At 36.6% G+C, this 23,285-nt stretch overlaps 1 protein-coding gene across 5 annotated transcripts; it reads right to left on the bottom strand.

The window, feature by feature from the left end:
- Positions 1 to 1,392: 1,392 nt before the first annotated feature.
- HNRNPA3 (heterogeneous nuclear ribonucleoprotein A3) lies at positions 1,393 to 19,161 on the bottom strand. 5 transcript variants are annotated; one of them, XR_004257155.1, is made up of 15 exons: positions 19,057 to 19,155; positions 15,580 to 15,679; positions 11,339 to 11,461; positions 11,064 to 11,210; positions 10,728 to 10,938; positions 9,337 to 9,426; positions 9,155 to 9,247; positions 8,994 to 9,071; positions 8,212 to 8,349; positions 6,787 to 6,912; positions 6,634 to 6,703; positions 3,330 to 3,387; positions 2,241 to 2,302; positions 1,800 to 1,908; positions 1,393 to 1,543 (listed from the first exon to the last, which is right to left on the bottom strand). XR_004257155.1 is itself a non-coding variant. In XM_032238918.1 (12 exons), the coding sequence occupies exons 1-11, from the start codon at positions 18,036 to 18,038 to the stop codon at positions 6,651 to 6,653; spliced, it is 1,185 nt and encodes a 394-aa protein (XP_032094809.1). In that variant the 5' UTR covers positions 18,039 to 18,326; the 3' UTR covers positions 5,095 to 6,547; positions 6,634 to 6,650. The 5 variants fall into 5 exon arrangements, 1 of the variants encoding a protein (XP_032094809.1); XR_004257154.1 differs by lacking the exon at positions 19,057 to 19,155 and adding an exon at positions 18,013 to 18,327; XR_004257156.1 differs by lacking the exon at positions 15,580 to 15,679 and having other exon boundaries at positions 19,057 to 19,161.
- Between the last annotated feature and the right edge of the window lie 4,124 nt (positions 19,162 to 23,285).

Below are 23,285 nucleotides of genomic sequence, written 5' to 3' on the forward strand. Positions count from 1 at the left end.
TTTAATCCCCCCCCCCCAAATATTAATAAGGATTGGGGCCATTCTGACTTTGAGGGGCCGATTGTGGGGAAGCTAAGCAGTTTGTTTCTAGACCCTTCCTCCTTGTACACCCTTTTGTGTGGAAACTTGAAACATCCCCTTTCAGCTGAGCAGGTGTTGGAGATAGGCAGGACCACAAAGGGTTTAGAGGGAATAATCAGCTTCTAGGATTGCAGCCAAAACAACTCTTATTTCAAGAGTCTGTTTAGAATTGCATCAGGTTAAAAAACAACCACCTCAAATCCCTTTGCCAGATATACTGAAAATAGATCTCACCCCATTGTTTTTCTATAATTCAGTCCAGTGTAAAGGGGATAGGTATCATTGGTCATCCAACAGGTTTTGTGCTTGAAAGATTTGAACTTGGATTTCATCTCCAATCAATACTGGAGAGACGTTACTCTGATTTTTAGCATTGGAGGTGGCATCAAGATGAAAGTTGTTCCATAGCGAAGTTCAATGTTGCTGGTTTAGGCTCCAGACTTCTGCAACTGAACTGGAACCGAACAGGGCTTTAGAATGAGATCCACAGCATTGAAGGCCTCCCTCTCATTGTTATACAGTATCTTCTAATCAACCCATTCATGAGTGTTCCCATTTTCCCATTTTCTTGTTGATTTAATTTTTTTTTTACATCTTAAAACTAGTACTGCTTTATATTTCTACCATTAAGAAAAATTAGCAGTATTTTTGTGAAGAGTTTATTGAACAAGATACTACTCTTTTATGTGGTAAAAGAAAGAGATTACCTTATTTGAAATAGCACTTCGATGGTTATAATCCTCGGGTTTTCACTGTAGTTTTAAGGAACTCGGTGATGTGGTTCAGGGTCTTCAGCTTTTTATATCTCATGCTTAATTCTTTTTAGACTTAGGGAAGGAAAAGTACTGTTTTTGTTCCCTTGCCTACAAAGCATCTGATTACTGTTTTACAGTGAAATTGCAAATATGCCATTGTAAAATTACTCTTCAGAATTAAACAGGAACATTGGAATACAAATCTTAGTATTCTTCATTCTCAGTTCATTCATGGGACACTCATATATAAACACAAATTACTAATCCACGTCAGCCAGAAATTACTTGAGTGTGTACTTGTTCATGTAAGCATGCCCTGAAGTATTGTTCTAGCAGGTGTCCTTAAGCTCTGAGAAATATCCCCTAAGCTAGAGCCAAACATTTGCACAGAACCGGTTGTTTCATGTGGAACTAAATGAGCAATGTGAATCCAACATCTCTAAGTGGCTTCAAATATTTCAAATGTGTGTCATAACAATTTAGAAGAAATCATGCAATTTGGTTGCTTAATGCAGAAATAAATGATGGTCCAGTACTAGAATTGAGATTCATCAACTATCATGATTAACTGTGTTTTATTATAAGCATTTGATTATTACATGCTTCAATTTTTGCTCTCATAGCTATCAGTTGTATGCATGTTCCATTGAAGAATCAAAAATTTCAATTTATGGAAACAGACGATTGTTTCTTCAGGATTAGTCATCCTGCAGAGCAGAAAATAAAAGCAAACAATTTAGCACATTAAGAATGGTAACCTAATGAATATCTTAACTTTGCTATTAGTTGATTGAGGGCCACAAGATCCCTAATGCTGGCACTGTTCTAATACCATAATGTACCTAAAGCCCAACACCAAACACAGTTGATCTCCATCTTGTTTGGGAAAATACTTAGCTGAGCGCATACAAGATTCAGATACTCTTTTAGTAAAATGTGAGGCAGAGAAACACATGCACTCACCCCATTTCCATCTTGCTGGGGATTGTTGAGATTACTGTACCCATTTTAGCCTCAACCCTGTTTTCATAAGACAAAAAGGGAGCATAGGTGCTCTTTGCCACTCATAGTCCTAGAATAGCAAGACACAATCCATAAATATTCTCTAATATTCAGTTGCAATTAGCCACAGTTCCTATTTACTATAACATAACAATTTGTACATTTGATGCTATTCTAGATATGTACAGAAATTATAAATGCTCATAAATTCATAATTTATGAGTTAAACTGAGATGCTGACAAGCCAAAAAATGCAGATTATCTGGAATCACAATTCTACTCTTTTATATGTAATAACAGAGAAAGGCAAATGGATTTCAGTATTAGATTACAATTAAGGTTTACAGAATGAGTTTTTAAAAACTTAAAAAACCCCAATAACTCATTTTAAAGATTTGTTACCTGAAAATTAATTTAGAGGGCACATCAAGTACTCCAGGTGAGAATGTTACTGATTTTCTTGCCTGCAATTTGGCAATTAGAAACATTACCAATAAGAATCCAGCAATGCTAACTTTATTATTGGCTACTTTTCTAACTGAAAAATCATACAAGTAATAAAATCAGGATTTTCAGGTTGTATGAAAGGTTATGTGCTTTTTTTTCTTATTTGCCTGATGTACATATTTAGGTATATTTAACGATCTGTAATGCATCATACACCTTTGTTTCCAAAATCACTAGGAAATTATCTCTCTACAATACAGCTTCCTGACAAATTTTGGTAACAGCATTAAGAAGCTATATGCCAGGAACATGCAAACAGCAAAAAAGAACCAACCTTTGTTCTTAATAGTTCCCAAAAGTAAAACAAAATGATTTGTTCCATTGCTTTTCATATTCTGCTAGTTAACTTTTTGTTCTAAGTAAGCAGGGTAATAAAGCTTGTTTCAAGGAGTACCCATTTTTCCTATGTAAAGGTATGTTGGTTCATCAGGGAAAAAAATCTTCTCAAAATATTGAAAATGTTATTTCCAGCAGAGTAGTCCTCACCCTCCCTCCCATTCCATTCATGCTGTTGCATGCAAATTGCCTATTATAACCAATGCCTACTGTAAAGAAGATGCTGAACCCTACTGGAGACTACTATAATTTTTTGAGTCATTCACGAGTCATGAATTTAGCTGAAGACAAAGGATTTTTTTTAAAAAAAAAGAAAGTTACTTCTCATTAATTAGTGGATATCTGACACACATACCCCACCCGGTCACATAGATATAGTCTCCAAAACTTAAAAAATCCTAAATTAAGATTTATCCCCAGTAAGGTCTAATTGTTAATCTACCCACCTCTATAACAGAAGTACTGTGAATGGTAGAATTTTAGACCTAAATCCAATTAGATGATTTAACATGCCCACCCGCATTGATTCGAATACAATAATAAATATTCAATATATTTCACATTTACCCAGTTTGTTGTTTTCTCCAAAACTCAAATTTTCAGAGTTCAGAATACAATAAAAGAAACATCAGTGTCATACATTCTTACCAAGCAAAAGTTTTCCAATAAGATATCCACCTCTGGTCACAGAGGTTTCTTCAACAATCTGCAAGTCAAACAGATCTTTCTTACCATGTTCAGAGGAATTATTTTTTAATTCATGGAAAATGTTAGAGACAAACCTTACCTAGTCTTACTCCCCTTTCAGGTCTAAATGCTAGACCTATGACTGTAGGCCAACTCAAATAGCTATGACTTGGGAGCTTCCAATTGGTGAAGAACTCTTCCTAGACTTTCTTCGTTATTTCATCACTGACAGGCAGATTTAACTATTTTGGGGAAGCTGCTCACTATCAGCATAGTATACTTATGCCTTCTCTTGTCTGGAAGTTGAAGCTGTTGCTGCCTTTTCCTTCTTTAATTTGCTGACTTGGGCGCTGCAGTCCTGTCTGAATCTCGTTTGATCCTCATTTCGACTAAGACATCTTTAATGCCGGTTATTCACTGTCCACTCCTTTTATTTGTCAGAATTCAGAGAGATCTAGGTCTAAGTCACTGATTACCTTACAGGTTTCACATTTTTACAAAAGATTAACACACTGGTATTTTCTCTATATAACATCGAGTCATTTCATCTCCATTAAAAACATTGAATGTCTTAACATTCTCGTGTTATGCTGCTGAATTCAGTGAGACTTATAAGGGATGAGTTATATCTGATCTACCTTTACAGGAAATGCACATATGTATACCAATGGAAGCCCCCCGAGTCACCCTACTGGGGAGATGGGTGGCATATAAATTTAAAAAATAAGAAATGTACATAAGAATACAGTTAACAGCTGAATCCCTTCAAACAAGCTTTGACTATTGGTATGCAGACACTTTCTTGGAGATAAGAGACAGATCAAGAAACGAGCACCTCATTCCCACATTTAGTCATACGACACTGTAGATCTATGCGAGACTTGATACTCTTGAGTTGGGTTCACATATAGTAATAGCACTTATATACCATCCCATAGTGCTTTATAGAAGAGCTCTGCAACTCCCAGTAGTGGGCCGCAGTCTGTTTGAAACTGGGCCACAGGACATGGGCAAGTGCATGCGCATAAAGGTCCACTCGCAAGGATGTACTTGCATGCGAAGCTCCACTTGTGCAAGCGAAGGTAATTTGTGCTCATTTGGAAAGCTCCATTTCCACAAATGTGCAAGTGAGCACAAGCACTCTCTGCTTACAAAAGTGGAGCTTCATGAGCAAGTGCAAGTGCCTGCTACTCACATGAGTGGACCTTTGTGCGCAAGCACCCACCACTTGTGCACGAAGCTCCATTTATGCAAGTGGAGGGCATGTGCCCGCCACTTCCACAAATGGAGTTGTGCCTACATGCGCCTGCCACTCACACACTCCTTTCCCAGGTCAGCAAGCTGGAAAGGTTGGTGACTGCTGCTTAATAACACTTTTTGAGCAGTTTACAAATGTCAGCATATAACCCCCAACAATCTGGGTCCTCATTTTACTGACCTTGGAAGGATGGAAGGCTAAGTCAACTCTGAGCTGGTCAGGATCAAACTGCTGGTAGTGGCAGAGTTAGCCTGCAATACTGCATTCTAACCATCATGCCACCACGTTTCCTTTTATACTTTATAGTTTTAAAATAAATATTAACCATAGTATTTTATACCCAATGACAAGTTCATGTCTGATTCTTGAGCAATTGTTCAGCAATCAATTCCTACACTGGAATTAAGTTTATCTTAAACTCATTGACCTACAGAAATAAGAGGTGAAAAATTTCTGAATTTCTTCTACTCACTGTGCCCTACTCTTCTGGATGTGTACTGACAGAAAGCACTGCTCTGGCAATAGTTCAAAAAGAAGTCTGATCAGATTAAGGATAGCAAATTATTAGGGAACATGGCTGTAAATAAATCTAAGTAAGTGAAGGAGTAAACAACTTAGTCAAGATTGTGACTTTAATAAATTTTATCAAATCATTCCAACGAACAGTCTTTAACTATAGCCATAGGACCCTCATTAGCAACAACAGGTTCTACCAAATTAGCTCCTATTTCTTTCACTTTACCTTCATGACCCATTATCAGGGCATTAGAAAGTATGTGAAACATCTTGATGCATTCATGCTTTGGAGAGTTATACTTATTCCAACAAACTCAGAGGGATTGTTTCTGTGCTGCAAATTAGCATCAGATAGAAAGGGGCATACAGAATTATACACAGTAGAACTTAGGCACCTTTATAGATGAACCTATATTTTAAGGGCAGATATATATATATACAATATGAAACTGTAGAACTGTAAGCTAAGTAACAGACCCACGCTATTAGATTCAAAGTTTTAATTTAATTATATGTGTGCATTTAATCTGTTTGCAATTTGTGGGAAATTGAATCTCAACAATTATAAAAGGCAGAAACATGTTCTGCAAATGTTTCTTGTAGCTCCTTTATATATCAGCGAAGTGGGAAGCAAACTGAATAAACTTTAAAAGATCTTGTCAATGCTTATTTACTTAGGTTTAAACTAAAAACAAATACTACAAATTATGATATGCACAACCCAGAAATATCTGGAATTCTCGTTTGAAAGTAAAGCTTTTATCATTCACAAGCATTGGTTTAAATGACTCAGTCCTAATTATACAGCTAAACAAGCTTTAATGCAAACATCTTTCCTCTCCCTATGCATGTGCAACTCATGTCATTTGGTTACATATGCAGAAAAAAATTAAAAGTAACTTAAAACGGTTCAGCATTTCTATTGTTTTAAATTAATACAGATTATAATGCACTGATTTTTTTCCTAGCAAGAATATACCCTAAAACTACATTTCTTGTTTAAAGAAGTTTCGGTAAGAAAAAACTGAACTACACAAGTATTGAAAAAAATTAAATGTTCCTTAATTATTTTTAATTCCTGGTACCACTACCACAAATTTACAGGGCAATATACCTGATTTTATGAAGAAAAGACAAAGCTACAACAACAAATTAAAAAAAGTCAGGAATGTACATCTAAACACTACATTGCATTAAATCAATAGCTGCACTCTTTGCAAACTGTGGCTATTAACAGTCCTTAAGAAGGGTCTCCTGTTTAAGCTGCAGTAACTTTTCTGACTATGGTTCATCGCTCCTTCTGTGGCAGATTTTACAGTTCCTCTAATTCATTTGGGACGACTGTCTCAAAGTAACCTGCAGCTTTCCTGACAACTCCTCGCTTTCTCCTGCTAAGAACTGTAGCCTGTTGAATACAGGATAAAAAAAAAAGATTACTCTCAAAGAAATGTTGTAAGCTTAATTAAAAACACTTATTTGTAGCATACATACCATTATCCCACTAGATTTTAGAATCTTCTTCCACCATAGCCACCACTTCCTCCACCTGATCCATAGCTACCTATAAATGGAGTATAACTGTTTATATTCAGGTTCTTGTTGAAAGATACTAGCCAGCTGCATATATTTTAATGTTGCATTTACCACCATAGGGACTGCCTGAACTTCTGCCACTGAAACTGCCACTTCCTTTCATGGGTCCATAACTTGAAGCCTGCTGTCCACTGTAGTTGCCAAAATCATTGTAGCTTCCACTGCCACCATAGTTGCCTAAAACAGAAATGTAATTTTACGTTCAAGTCTGTTATATAATTTGAAGTAATTTAGAAAAGTACTTCATTAGATTAAATAAATGAAGCACTACTGCATACAAAACACACATTTTACGGACTTATTGAAGGTACTTTTGATGAGTGTGAGTTGTAAAACATAAAAACATATGCAGTATGTTTTAGCTGCAAAAATGGAAGTCATGAACTCATTGTTTCTATTCTTTTCTCCACTGGTAAGAAACAAACAATATTTGATTCCAGCTAATAACTTTGGTACGATAACCTGTGAGAAACAAGCCTTAGGAACACTGGGAGGAAGAACAGCCATGCATCTCCTCCTGCTTCAATTTAAGTGTACCAAAATGTTTTTTCAATAAGGAAAAAAAGCAATATGTAAGCAAGTGACATACCAGCCTCTCCATAAACCAGCTGGCAGATAGCTGAACTTTCTCAGTTCAAAGTGCCCCTAGTGTCCCATAATTTTTTCATGGTGCCCTGTAGTTCTTAATATTCTTTAAATATAGTCATGTTTCTTCTAGGTCAAGGAAGTTTAAATTAGTTCCAAGTTTTGTTTCTCATACTGATGCATATATTTGATAATCTCATTTGTTCATCATCTTTTGAACCATCAGATTCAGTTTGCTCTTTCTAGAAATATACGCTAATCAGAATATTTATCCTTGAAACTGTGAGCCAGCAATCAACCCAAATATTTCATATATGATGCAGTGGTTAGAATGCAGTACTGCAGGCAAACTCTGCCCACAGATTGAAGTTCAATCCTGATGAAGCTGAAGGTTGACTTAGCCTTCCATCCTTCCAAGGCTGGTAAACCAAGTTTGTTTGAAGCAATATGACATTGTAAATCACCCAAAGAGTGCTGTAAAGAACTATGGGGTGGTATATAAATCTAGGTGCTACTGCTATTGCAATAGAAAGAAAAATTAACAGAACAAACTCCTTATAAAACAGATACAGGTTAGAAAAAAAATCAATGTCATATCCCTAGCAGCTAGCACTGGAACTCTTAAAAATTAAGCTTCCAATCTAACAAAAATGACAGCATGCACTGACATATGCCCCTGAATCCTTAAAAAAAATCAATGTGATTTCACAACTTTGGAAGTGTACTTTAAGAGCACGTTTACACTGCATAACATTTTACTTAATGAAACCTACATGTTTTAAAGTGACAGGTAATAAATTAATTTTAGTGAACTTTTTAACAATCACACTAGTATTTTATTTATTAAATTTATAAATATTTATAATTCTAATGCAATTCAAGGTATCTCACCTCCAAAGCTTCCTCCTTCATTATAACCATCATAACCTCCACCTCCTCCGCCATATCCACTACCTGGATTTCCATAGCTTGGGCTACCACCATAACCACCTCGGCTACCATATCCAGGGCTACCACCATAGTTTCCACCTTGAATTAAATGTAACAAAAATTTGTTATAAATAAAAATATAGTAGAACTTGGGAAATAAAATCAATCAAACTTCTGCCAATGCCTCTTTATTTCAGATGTTTTGGTTTGCAGCATACGTCATTACTGATTATTAGCCACATATGCCTTTGGCTGATCAGAACTGTTTTTCCAAACAAATGGAGATATCTAGTTTGAAGAACATAAACAATATTTCATAGGAAGACATTAGGTCATATTTTAGTACTTGCTTTGAAAGCAATGACACTGTGATACATTTAAATTAATGGGTTATGCTAATAATGACTGACTTAAATCATCTATTCAGTACAAAGAGTTTCTGTATAACTCAACTTAATATTTCCTATGTCCTGATATTCCATAGTCACTAAAAGCAGTGTCCTATTATACCTTTGTTTTCCTTAATTGTAAACATATCTTCATACCAGGGACAGGAGTGTTTTACAAAGGAATTATAAAGAAAAAAGTTATCCCTTAAAAATCTTTCCCAATCAGGTCCTCATAAAGCCCACCTTCGAACTGAAATCTTTGAGACACCAGTGCAACCAGGTGTGGCTTGTCGAGCTACTGAAAGCAATGTGGCTGAGATATTATGTAAGTTGTATTTGTACTACCACGCTTACCATCACCAAAACCATTATATCCATCGCCACTGCCAAAGCTTCCTCTACTGCTGCTGCCACCTCCACTACCGTAGCTTCCTAAAGCAGAACAAAAGTATTATGTTATGAACAAGTTAACAACCAATAGTGTAAAATAGTATCTTGGAAGAACTAACATGTACCTCTACTACCAAAACTTCCACCTCTGTTGTAACTTCCACCACTGCCTCCAAAGTTTCCACGACCCATGAAGTTGCTTGAACTACTCCCACGACCTTAAATAAAAACAATATAGTGCATGTCTAATGGTATTCAATAGGTAACCTAATTGCTGTATTTTGGACTCCTACTGACTAAGACTCACTTCTTTGTGCAGTTGCAGTCTGCATTTCTTGCTTGGAGAGAGCTTTCTTCACTTCACAGTTATGTCCATTTATAGTGTGATATTTCTGAACTAAAATAAATTTTGAAACAAATTACTACTCTGAAAATATGCATTCTGCTCAATATTTTATGCAAAATATTGTAAAATATACCAAAATAAAAAACAAACAAAAACGGGAACATAAAATAAAGAACCTATACTGATCCTCTTACCCACATGTAATTAAAAGTATGATGAAACCTCTTCATTTTCAAGGATATCCACAAACACTTGCAAAGTAATTTATTCAGACTTTTATCTCTAACTTTAAATTGAGTTAAAATTGTTTTGACCTCTATTCTGGTTTGGTTTGCCTTTCAACCCTAAGTAGAAAAAAGCAGAATTCTGGTTTCCAATCAACTTGTCTCCTCCTTTTTTGTTGTACGAATATGTGGACCCAAAATTTTTTAAAAGAAAGTAAAAGAGCTTCTTAGAGACAAATGATTGAAGTAGCAAGCAAGCAAAACATCACAATGAGGTACCAGAGGCTGGTGCTTTCCAAACAGTCCAACTCAATTGAATGAGTGTAGAATACAGGTAAAATTCTGCTTGTACAAGTAGGAAACTATTAGATTGGGACTTGTTGCAACAGAGCTAAGAGTTCTTGCCTTAGGGAATATCTGGTTTGTCAAAAACATTTTTTCTATCAATTTCTTTTGGTACTTTCCTAAGAAATGATCCAACTATATTAAATTATACCGAGAAAGGCTATGATCTTTCTGGTCCATCAATACTTGCTTTTTGTCACCTTTAAACTTTACCCTTTCATCCTTTTCCTTTTTTCTTCCTCATATATGTATGTATGTATGTATGTATGTATGTATGTATGTATGTATGTGTGTGTGTATATATATATATATATATATATATATATATATATGTATGTATGTATGTATGTATGTATATATATATAATATATGTATGTGTGTGTATGTATGTATTTATGTATGTATGTATGTATATACATATACATATACATATACATACATACATACATACATACATACATACATACATATATATATATATATATATATATATATATATATAAAAATAAATTGAAACTGCAATTAGGACTTCTGTGTACCAATAACAGCAAGCAAGCAAATTGAAAATACTGTACTTTATGAGAAATATTGGCTATCATACTGCCTCCCAGGCAGGCATTTAAGCATAGTGGAAAAATTCAAGAAAGCTCTAGATAATAAGTATAATCTTTTAAAACATTGAACTATCTTACATTATTCCTATGATAAAAGTTCTTTGTTTATTAAAACATATTATAAATATTTATCAAACAGAAATGATCACAAAAACAAAATACTACATACCAACAATTTTGTCTACTGTATCATGATCATCAAATGTCACAAAGGCAAAACCTCTTTTCTTTCCACTTTGCCTGTCTTCCATTACTTCAATAGTTTCAATTTTGCCATATTTTTCAAAATAAGCTCTTAAATTATATTCTTCTGTGTCTTCTTTAATTCCACCAACAAATATTTTCTTTACTGTTAAATGAGCACCAGGTTTCACAGAATCCTATGAAATTTTAAGTTAAATTTAGTATTTCAAACTTTTAAATTAGTTCAATGTTTGAAAAAATATATTTAGAAGTAAGAAAGCATTTATGTAATCAAGATGTAACATTTTAAACAATTACTTACTTCTCTAGAAACAGCTCTCTTTGGCTCTACCACACGGCCGTCAACTTTATGTGGTCGAGCTGCCATTGCAGCATCTACTTCTTCCACACAAGAATAGGTCACAAACCCAAAGCCTCGAGAGCGTTTTGTCTGTGGGTCTCTCATCACCTTCAAGAGATACATAGTACAGAGAATGCTGATTGAAACATTTTTTGTTTAAATCTAATGCTCTAATCCTATTAAGTAGAATAGAAGTTTATTTGAAATGCAGACATACAAATGTTATAATTTCTCACCACACAATCTGTGAGTGTGCCCCATTTTTCGAAGTGGTCTCTTAGGCTATCATCTGTTGTTTCGAAGCTCAAGCCACCAATAAACAGCTTTCTCAATTGTTCTGGTTCTTTAGGATCATGGCCCTGAAAGAAGAAAAGTTTCAATATCTGCACTAGATTCATACTGCTGCTCAGAAATTCACTTAAGCTGTTTGTCCATAGAGTTTGCAATTATTAAATAACTTACCACTTCTATAGCTATATGCTTCAGTATGATACAAACATACTTACTTTCTAACATATAGGCATACAGCTATAATTTGAGGCTGCAATTCTATTCATAATTGCTCTAAGCTTTGTCTAATTGAAATCTATATGACTTATGAAAAGTAGAAATAGAATCACAGTAAAATTGCCAATAGCCCTATTTATAAAAAACATTTCCATGCAAAGGGCTATTACTGTTAGAATTTCATTACATTCTATCTAGATATAATTAAAGAACCATATTTAGAAAATTTTAATGATCTTTTTAAACAAAATTTAGCATGATTCCAGGTGTTCTTCCCCAAAGTTCTTATTATTTTATTCAAAATATTCTAACAAAGTTAAAAGCTATTGGGGTCTAGTCATACTAATCCAGGAATTTCAAATTTGTGGCCTGCAGAGTTCTTCTATAATGGCTCACACATCAGATGCTGTTTCAGCTTTTATTCCTGACTCAATGTATGCATTTGTCCCAGATTTTTGAGTCACAGGCATCCCCCCCCTTTTAGTCTTCTCTTCTGCAGAGCTCACTTATCCCACACAGTGCAAGCATTGAGTCTCCCCTACAGCATCAAGTAGCTGGTGCCACTGCAGAGAAACCAATGTTGAACAAAGTGGTATTGTGGGGAAAAGCAGATAGATTTGCACAAGCCATGCTGTGGAGGAGGTGGTATCTGCCTACTCTGCAAGGGAAGAAAAAAAGTGATAGCCATGCCTTCACTTCTACCCCGCAGCACCCATTTGTTCACTTTCTGCTTCTTCCCAAGTCACTTAGTAATCTGCCTGCTGATGACGTGAAGAACCAAAACAGGAATTGCCAGATAGGCTGATAGGACAGAAAGCAAGATGAAAGGGAAACACAGGAAAAATAATTCCAAAGAAAATTTCACAATTGCTATATGATTTTGAGCTTCCAGGCAACCCATGAGCAGAGTGAAATATTTGTGCTCCACATCCTTTGCTTGGTCTATAATCGAGTGATTGATGCCGACTGCAAACTACAGTACTTAGATAAGATAGAGAACCTATGACATGCATGTCAAAGGTGACATGCCAGATTGTTTTGGGTGGCACACTAGTGTTCACCAACAGATGAGAACAACTATTTTTGAAAGCATAACTTATTCTCACACGATTTTCAGAGACCGCAGAGGATAAGTGAGAATGAAGTGTGCTCTTGTGCAGCCTTCCAGAGCCTCTAAAAATCGTGCAAAAAACAAGGCATGCTTTCAAACAGTTTTTGGAGGCAGTGGAAGAGCATTCTATAAAGCTGCTTCACAAATCAAGGTGTTATGCAACCTGGAGCAGCCTTGGATAGGCTGCAAAGGCCTGTCAACAGAAAGAAAGCATGCCTGAAAGTAAATGGTGCATGGCAATTCTTGGAGAGTGCTGGGCCATGGGGCAATCACACATTCTCCAAGGCTTGTGGCTTCTTAGAGAATGGGGCAAGGCAGCTTTTTAAAATGGCAGCAGTGGTGCAAAGGTTGAAGACCTGGGCTTCTATGTACTTCAGGCTTAGTCTCGGTGCTGCCAAATGCGGCTGTTCAGGGCAGCTTAGATAAAGGATACAGAATTATTTCTTTTCTTCATGGGTGGAGACCATGTCAGCAGAGAAACATTTTCTGACTTTTTGACATGTCAAGCCTGCCTGCCTACCTACCTACCTACCTACCTATCTACGAGGCTGGAATCTAAGAGACAGAATCTACACATTCTTTTATTTGAGGGCAACTAGCCAGTGCCAGGCTGCCAAAAGGAACTAGGTCCAGTGTTTAAAGAATCTGGTCGTCCTTTCTAGATCTCACTAGAAAACAGTAAAGAGTCCAGATTATTCTCTCTCCTTGCTGCTGTTCAGGAATTTCCTAGTCTAGTCTCTCAATTTGAAAATCTTGTTTCCTCTATCCAGACTTCTGGATCTAATAGAATTCAGAGCAGGTGAACAGTTATGGATCCTTCTCCCTGAAAACAGTCTCATGTGGGCAGAATGGAACAACAGAATTTGAGGAGAATGTGTGCAGAGTTCAATACATTTTCTTTCCCAACGTATCACTAGTTACAAACTGATAAATCCAGGAAATGGGAATGACTTAAAAACCTTCTATTTTTCATATTAACATTGTCACTTCCCTGTTTAGCAATTCTTCATTTGAAACAATTCACCAAAAGAAACATAAATTTGGTATCATTAAGTTTAATTTGCATTTATTAGAAGTTATACATTTTTTGAATTAATCAGATTAATTGGTGATTCTCAGAACAAACACATCACCATTTTTTCTGCCTCAGAAACAATTTGTTTTAAAAGACTAAAATCATTACTTCAAATTCCAAGATTGCAAATGAAGGAGGAAATTATTTAAGTGACAGTCATTTTGTCAGTGAATCAAGTAGGGTGTGTCTAATATTGATAAAGGCACACAGAACAGGGGGAAAAGCCTGCATTTGAGTTGTAAAACTATTTGAATTTTATAGCAACAGCTGACTTCAAGGGAGTTTTGATTTGTACCTGAATAATGTAAACTAAATATCAAATTGTGATTGGCCTGAAATGTTTACTTTGATCTCTATGGTGTTTTCAAATGAAAATTGTAAACAATGGCTATACTGACAAAAGAGTTAGTTGACACTTCCTCTTTGGATAGCTGTATTTATAATGAGTGGAATACAGCTTGTACATTTTAATCTTTCCCTAACAAAAGAAAAAGAACATATCACCTATTGTAAAGCAGTAAAGTCTCCATAACTCTTAATTCTAAAGCCTTTCCTTACCAAATTGCTAACCCCAACAATGTCTTTCTTAGAGATGGAAAAGGACATGGACCACTAGGTCTTTTTCTGCCAGTTTACTATGTTTCTATAATCTCTATTCAATTCAACACTACAGAGGAAATAAAGGTTTCACTAAATAAACTAAAAATAAGTCTGGACTGTTACAATTTTTTCAAGAACTACCACTTTATCATTCTAATTCTCCCTAATCCCTTAAGATACATTTATGCAGGTTATACAAGCTATCTGTCTGTGGACAGTAGCAAGCTCTTGCAGTTCCTTATAAGTTAGAAATCGCAATGAATACAAAGAGGAATTTTCATTTATAGGAGTTTGAAGTTCTATTATTTAAAGCATATATTGATTACTTTTAATATGTTGAAGGTTATTTGCTTAAGTAGTTAATAATTACAATTTCTATAGTTAATTTTCAACAGATGGCTATACTTCTCAAAAACAGTTTAATTGTTGAACACATGTAAATATTACACAATCCAAAGATTCAGGTATTTATTCAAGCGAAGCTCTATCAATTCATAGCTCTATTTTACCTAGTTTTCAGTGATCCAGAATCTGGATTCAGTTTTTTACTATATGAAACAGATACAATATTCTTTTTTTAGAGAATGTGAATTTTTAATTCTCAATGTTCTAGTTTTTATGGAACAATACTGATGCAACAGTAGAACCCACAACACAGCACTATCATAAATATGAGTCAATTTGCCTAGCATCTGAATTTTGATCACATGGCCATGAGGATGCTGCAACAAGCATTAATTATGAAAATGGTGGTTACTTTTTCAGTGTCTTTGTAGTTTTGAATGTTCACTAAATGAACTGTTGTAAGTTGGGGACTACCTGTAGTTAACTCCTCAATACAATATAAATTTTAGTCAATTAGACATGTCCATTCAAGCAGACAGAACCAACAATAATTGTCTGTTTCTGGACTTTAATAATTTAACTACAATCTTAAGATTTATTTAGATATTAGTTTTCAAATTATTCCCTTTACAATAACATAAATTTATAGAATTATGCATATAATAGTGCACTTACTGTAAACCTTTATACTGGGGAAAAGAATAATGTATTTTCAAAAGCAAAGCAGAACAGAGTAGTGCAATGTGAAATCTGAGCCACAGACTGATCAAAGCAGCAGCAAGCAAAAACTGACTGGAGTTAACTCAAGTAAAAACGCTAAAATCATAAAAATATTCAACCTGTGAGGATCTTCTTCCCCTTCTCTTGTAATCTTCATCCTCTCTCTCCTCTTTACACGCCATTTTGGGAGTGTGTTCTGACTCAGTTGCTCCTTTTAACCTAGGTAACAAGTAGTAGGAGTTCCTGTGAGTTTTCTCCTCACTCTCATACTAAATAAAGGGGCCCTAATTTTCAATGGACAATATATTGGAGCCTCTTTAGCTTAAATAATGTTATTGTATGAGAGAATAAGTAAATAAGTAAAAAAGGATGGGTTTCTATTATCAACTCATGTAATGTATTTTTTAAATAAAAACAGAGTATTAATTGAAAAAACAAGCATGTTCATCATGATATGCTATAAGGATAGCAAAATGAACTGCTAGCCAATTAAACTGTATTCAAAACTATGCAGTAATAATAGACTAAAATTGTTTGTAAATAGATATTATATTTATTTGCATTCATCATAAAGACTAAAGAAGCAAATCCCAGCAGGGGAGAGAGAATCAAGACCATCTCCAATGTACTCAGTTTATAAACACCCTATTCCATGGCTAGTCCTCTTGACTGTGCTATTCTAAATCTTTAGATCTGGGAGGGGTTATTAATACTTTAAGTCTTTTGCTATAGCAATGCTTTGAAACCTACTATCTTGAGCATTTGGAAAACAGGCTTGTTTTCCTTCAGAATGTCTTAAATCAAGCTTGTGCATGTAAGTACTCAATACTTTGCTCAGATATATATTAATTAAAATGCACCATTTAAATGCAGCTTGTTAATTGGGCACTAGTATTTCACTATGGCCAAAATTATTAAATATGTTTCACAATTAAAAACAGTACTTCTACTCCACCAAGTTATTAGGTACTGCCTTGAGAGAGGTGAACTTAACTGTTGGGTAAGAATATCTTTAAAAAAAAAAGCCTTCACTCTACAATGTGAAGTGAGACTTATATACCACTTCACAGTGCTTTACAGCCCTCTCAAAATGGTTTATGGAGTCACCATATGCCCTCAACAATCTGGCTTCTCATGTTATCAACATTGGAAGGTTGAGTCAACCTTAAGCCTGGTGAGACTTGAACTGCTGGCAGTCAGCAGAATTAGCCTGTAATACTGCATTCTAACCACTGCATTACCACTGAGAAAAAGTCAAGATGGCAAGTCCTCTTTGTTACAATCTCTGTCCTTTGGAACTTCTTGTCTTCAGAGGTTTGAGCATTTTTTCTGGCATTTCATAGAGCTGTCCTACCTCATATCATTCTTTTAACCAAGTTTGAATGTTTTGATGTCCATCAGTTATTTCTATTAACTGGGAAGGGTTATAAAACTGTACATTCAACACATTATTCCAAGACTATAGATTTGAGAGTTGAATCTAAAATTGATAAAATTGCATTCAGCTTACAATCCTGAAGTAATTGAATTACAAGTACAGTTGAGGCTGGTATAGATTATCATTAAAAAAACCACCCTCTCCAATTAAAAATATTCTTGGGTTTCAATATACTTTCGTATACTTTCTTTTATCTCTTTTCTTGCTAAGATTCTGATATGCATTTGAAATAAAAAGTTTAAAATGGGACGTTACTTGGACAATATTTGCATCAGTTTTGCCTTCACATTATAACTGCCCACTTAAAAATGGGTAGATGCAAATTTAAAACTGTGGGCTTTTCTACTAATACAAATAAGAAACTCTCCCTTCTACAAGGCCAGAAAAAAGAAAAACCAAACAAAAAAATACAAGGCCCTATTTTTTCTTTCAAAACTATAGGTGACACAGAAGCATCTGCTGCTGACACATGTTCTCAAATTACAATTTTGAAAAGCAAAGATAGAGAATGCAAGCCTAGAAACCACACACAATAGCAAGCCCCAGCAGTCCCACAGAGCTGATTTCAGCAAGAAAGAAGCAGCTAGAACCTTAGGATCACTGAACTTTAGTGTTAAAAATATAATACTAAAGTCATCTTATGACCTTGAATTCCTGTTGAACAATAAAAAGTTCTCTAGTTTAATCATTTGACAATCAAAACACAATTTCTGCATTTTATGCTCCAAATTATAATCCCCCCCAATGAAATTTTAGGTTCAATCACATATACTTCAGGCTACTTGGAATTCAACTGTATGACACATTTTTCCAAATAAGTTGGTGACATATCCACAGCTGTCTGTTCCTTCTGCAACTTAGATGTGCATAGGTTAATGGTTTTCTAAAAATTGAATATATTTTGGCAATTTATGTGGCAGAGGCAAAAAAAACTTTTAAAATTGTGCCTATGATATGAGGATAAATTAAACAATTCAGAAATAAAGGGTCTAGAAAGTTAATCTATTTCACACTGCTCAATCTTATTATATACACAGAGTTTACTGATTTATGTCACACCTGGATTCAAAAAGAGCAGGATTTAATTACAGAACACTAATCCTGTGGTACTTACAAGTGTGAAGAGTACTCAAAAGACATAACAGGATTATTCACTTTAATGTAATTACTTCACTTAGGTTTGGATACCAGACATTCAAGAATCTAAGGATTCATTAAACCTGAGTAGAAGATATGGTGGTTATCTGTACCAGCAAAATTCATACTCATAGCTTCAAGGAGGAGAAAAAAAGATACTGATTCCAAATAGAAACATTAAATGATCCAGCACCACTTTTAAGAACTATCAAAAACTCCAAATGGCTTGCATATCGAAATCATTCAAATCCTGACAGAGGACTGCTTAAACAGAAAATTAATCGTAGCAGTTTTTGCGGTGGACTGGCGACGTACATACAATATCACTCCGGTGGGGGTGGGTGGGGTGGCAGACGTCACAGACAAGAAAACTTAACTCTGCAATATTTAGCACTATTTCTCAACGAACAGGTTCAACAATTCATATTTGGGGATCCTACTCAATGGCATTTGCTGAGGGGATTGCAAAATACAACACACACGAAGAAAAAAAAGGAGCGTTTTCCTAAAGGTTTAAACCAAACCCTGCACCATTGCGAGTCGGCGGCGGGATGTGTGTGCGCGTCTCTACTGCGCGCGTTGTTATCCTCCGTTAACCTTCTCGTTCCTTCCAAGGAAACTGGGCCGGCTGCCTGGGATTTACCTAATGGGCCACGCTGACGATTACTCCCCCCCGCCCCCACTGCGGCCGCTCTCGCTGGATTTCAACCTCTTTCCCCCCGCGCGGGGGTCACAATGGCGGCCGAAGCAGCCTCCTTTCCCGTTCCAGGCCTTACTCCTCCTTCACTCCCCCCCCACTCCACCCAGTTGCGCCATTTCGGAGACGTCGTGTGGCTAAGCTGGTGTGTGTGGGGGGGAAAGCAAAGAACCGGGCCAGCTCGAGCCGGTCAAGAGCCCACCCCACTCCCGCCTAGCCTCCCTGCTCGTTGCTTCGTCTGCCGCGCCTAGCCATCTCTGGGGTCCGCTGCTGCCAGAGTCCATTGCCCGCCGCTGTTCCCGCGCGACGCCGAGCATCGTTTACCTCCATTTTGTGACTGGATTTTGCCTCCTACAGCCTCAATATGGAGTCGAGAGGAAGAGGGTGGGAGGAGCAGGTCAGAGGAAACTAGTCCACGTGAGAGAGGAAGGCGGGCTCGGCGGCAAGGAAACGGGGGAGAGGAAGAGGAGGAGGAATTATTTTCAAATTTATGTTTTTGATACGAGCTACTTATACAGTGCGGTATTTCACAAGTTGTGCCGGCGGGAATGGGAAGCGGCTGAGGCGTTTCGTGTCATTAACTACCTGGGGAAAAAAAGAGGAGGGGGGAGCGCCACGATGCAGAGCAACGGTAGAATCTAGGAGGAAAATTCCACACCACGCGCTTGGTGCGCGAGGCTGTCCGTCAACCTCGTTGCGCCGCCTCAAACCATCGAGTGGTTTGTGGCGAAGTGGGTAGTAAAAAGAACGGCCCGAGCCGCCAAGCACGAGATCGGCCGCTTGGAGGAGGCGTGTATATGTGTGTGCGCGCGCGCTCGCTTCCTCTTGCTCAGCTCGTTGCGCGGTCTCGGACCGAAGAACGCTGGGCTCGAGAGGGAAGGCGGGGCTGAGCGGTGTAGCCGTGTTTCTTTCTCCTCTAACCGGCTTATCTGCGCTTCCCTTTCCTTCGCTAGTTGAGAAAGCGCGTATCCGTATTGGATAGCTTTTCCCCAACTGGTGCGCGCTTTCTTGGTACATTGATATCGCCCACGTGATCTCGCTGCCCTCGAGGGGGTTCTTCGGAGTTACTGTAGCCACTCCAATGTATCCGGGCGGCGCCGGGTTGGAAAAAAAAACGCCAAGGAAGGGAGGGAATAAGTGATTGGGAACCCGGCTGCTTTGACTAAACGCAGCTTGGTTTTTCGCTTGCCCCTTTCTGGACCAGGTTTGTTCAGTTGTCCTTTCTGGGTTGTGCTTTCGCCGTCCTAGAAAGGAAGTACCGGGCGAAGAACGGCACCCTTTCTGAGGCAAAAACGGCCCTTTCATCTTGCTCGCTCACAGTCTCCATCTTGGGCTCCGTTGCATAGAGCTGAGTTGCGTTTGCCTTGCAGGGTGAAAGGCGCTTTGATGGTGCGTGTTGTTTTCCCCCCTCGCGGGACGCTCCCAGAAAAAACCGTTAGCGGTACAAATAGGTCGAAAGTCCCCGTCCGTCCCCCCCCTCCCGACCGAATTCGAAATAAATGTTTGGGTCAGATCGGTTTGGTAAGATACCCATCCCGGTTTTCCCCATCATCCTTCCACAGAAGAGACCCTCTAGAGGAAATACAGTGGAGCCTCGCTCGTCCTCTTTGGCTGATAAATCAACTTCAATTGGAGTGTCATAGTTAGATAAATAAATGTTAGTTTTCTGCCAAGCGACAGTCTCGGCTGACCCTTTCGCCGGTTTCTGTTGCTGGGCTGCCCGAGAAAGGGCGCCATTTCTTCTCGGCTCCGCTCTCTTAAAAGCTGAGGCGGAGCAGGCAACATTGTCTCTAAGCAGAAAGAAAGGCGCTCTTCCCACCTCCCTAGAAGAACAAAATCTCTCAGGAACAACGGCTGGCACCATACCAGAAATATTTTATTCGGAGGCATAGGGCGGTGGATTGGGTTCCTCATGTTTGTTTATCCACAGTTGCATATATTCTCAGTGAAATTCAAAACAGGAACGTTATCTTGTTCAGTTGAAAAACGCTCCAGAGGATAGATGATAATTTGGTAGTAGGATTATAGTTTTGGGTTTCCTGATCTACAGTTGAAGTATTTACCTATTAATACTAACCAGATCTTGTAAACGAATATACTACATGATAAGTAAACACTTTCACGTTTTAGTTGAAGTGGAACCATTTTCAAAAAAATTCTTATCTTGAATTCCTCACTATTAGTGGTTTGCAGTACTATTGGATTTCTCCTAAGATTTCTCGAAAGTAGAGAGACAGATAAATATATGCACAAATGATTTGATGAGACATTAAATACATGCACTTGCTGTACACAAATGTATAATAGGGTTTATAGAAAGCAATGCTCAAAATAATGTTGATAACAGGAGAACATGTTCAGGGTTGCAGTTTAATAACATAGTTAAACCTACTTCAAGCATGGAAAAAAAGTTCCCTTGGAGACAGACCTGACTTCTGGTGATTTCATAGACATAGTTTGGAATCAATACACAGGTGGTTTGCCATAGCTTTCTTTCAAAATTATTTTTGATTTCCCAGTTGAACCTATAGCCCAAGTATTTCTTGTTGATTTCCTATTCAAATACCAAATTGGACCTTGCTGAGCTTTTCAGGATCAGTCAAGATTGTCTTAAGTGTTGCCACAGCTGAGCAAGCTGAGAAAAAAGCAAGAATTTTAAAAATCAAATTAACTAAATGTTGAAAAATGAAGGTAGTACCGGTATATCTTTGCTTTACCTTCATCCATATATATATACGTACCTATTTGTTTTATCTAGAAATCTCAGACTTGAGAAGTTTGTTCTTGAAAATAAGCTTTATTAAAATGTATGTTGTAAACTTATACCAGTATGATATCCTGCATTTGTCTTTCTAAAATGTTTTTAAATGTATAACAGCAAATTGCTAATCTCAGGAATAAAATTTATGAGGTGTATATATGGAGATATTTCCTAGTGATGCCAAGATGGTCAACTGCTCAGGAATTATTTCGCAGAGTTTTCTCAAAATTTCAATTATAAAGAATTGATTTTTAAGAATCCATCCCTTAGACATTAAAAATATTTTGATTAAAACTTAAGAGAAAAATTCTAGAAAAGCCCAACTTCTCTAAAACTGTTATTTGACATTTTAATGCTGCCCTAAAAAAATGTATTCAAATGAGCAGGTGTTAGTTTTTCAGAAATAGATTATCTTGTTTTTTAGAAATAGATTATTTTAGTTATAACTCCATGCATGGTAACAATTCAGATCTTTAGTATTTAACAAAAATGCTATTTTTGAATATAATACTATATATTTTATTAGATAATAGAGCAAAAGGATTTAAATATGTCAATTATATATTTATGAATATCTGCAATATCTGTGCTTAGAACTACATTGATTAGATTTCTGTTTTTGTATCTTAGGTTTTATATCTCTGCGGTTCATTTACTAGCAGATGGATTCTATCCCATGCAATAATTACTGCTGCATGGATAATGTGTCTGTCTTTGTATATTCATTCACAAGGATGTCATCCCTATAAAAGAATGTATTGCAGGAAGCTTTACTAATATACAGAATTACTGTATACAGAGTAACCTCTTGTGTGTGTGTGTGTGTGTGTGTGTGTAATTAATATATATATAACACGTACAAAGAGGAAGGTCAGAAGAGATTAATGTTTCAATAATTTTACTTGTCCCTACATGCATTACAGCAATATTATATAATGCATGAATACATGCTTTTGTATGTTTTTGTCTTGTGACTGGTAACATTTTTTTATTCCAACTCCTGTAAATGTCTAGGCTGGTCTATCAGAGGAAATATTTGAAATGGAAGGGCAATGGTTCATAGTTTATTTCATTTGTTGTATTGTCTAGGTTAGCGACTGCTGATTTCACTTAAGTGTGTCCCTTTGTAATCCCTTTAAATTCCATGAAGAGATTTACAGTGAGAAAATAGATTTTATCATACTTACAAATAAGATGTAAACTTTTGATAATACCTGATTTTAAACATCAAAATTTAGGAGATTATGTGTCTTTTCTGACTGTCTCCACTAATGAGCAGGATAAAAATAATAATCCATGACTGCAATGCAGGTCTGTATGGGGGAGTGGCTCCCTGCAAAAGCCCTAGCCTGTGTTTCAACCAATAATCGCCAGCTCTCTGCAGCTGGATTTGATTATGTTGTTGATCTGAATTTTCTTTTTCAAAGGCTTCTAAATGCAGGAAAAAATCTCTCACCTGTTTTCCTTTAAGACAAGCAATTTCCTCAGCATATTTATTAAACAATAAATAAGGAATCATGATAAAAGACATTTTAATTCTTAGAATTTAGCAGAAGCAAATTAGACCTGAAATCATAACCTTTTAGTGGGATAATGTGATTTATGATAGTCCAGTGAGATGAACCAGACAACCTAAAAGACTGCTAGCTTATGGCCTGCTTAGCCAAAAGTCTATATATTCAGAATTGCCAAACTGAGAAGAAAATGGTAATGCTTGCAGAGAAAGTATCAACTTAGACTTCCTCATCCAGATTCCTTCACATTTTTTATTAAGGAATTGCTGCTGTCCAGA

This window comes from Thamnophis elegans, chromosome 1 (genome assembly GCF_009769535.1).
Source record: "Thamnophis elegans isolate rThaEle1 chromosome 1, rThaEle1.pri, whole genome shotgun sequence".
Lineage (NCBI taxonomy): Eukaryota > Metazoa > Chordata > Lepidosauria > Squamata > Colubridae > Thamnophis > Thamnophis elegans.

Excerpts from the sequence above, each read along its gene's own strand:
- HNRNPA3 (XM_032238918.1), bottom strand. The coding sequence starts at position 18,038 with ATGTCTTTTGAGTACTCTTCACACTT. Across the intron at positions 11,462-15,579 it reads GGGGAAGAAGATCCTCACAG|GGCCATGATCCTAAAGAACC; the intron begins GTTGAATATTTT and ends TTCTTCTTTCAG. Across the intron at positions 9,072-9,154 it reads TGGAAGTTTTGGTAGTAGAG|GAAGCTACGGTAGTGGAGGT; the intron begins GTACATGTTAGT and ends GTTCTGCTTTAG.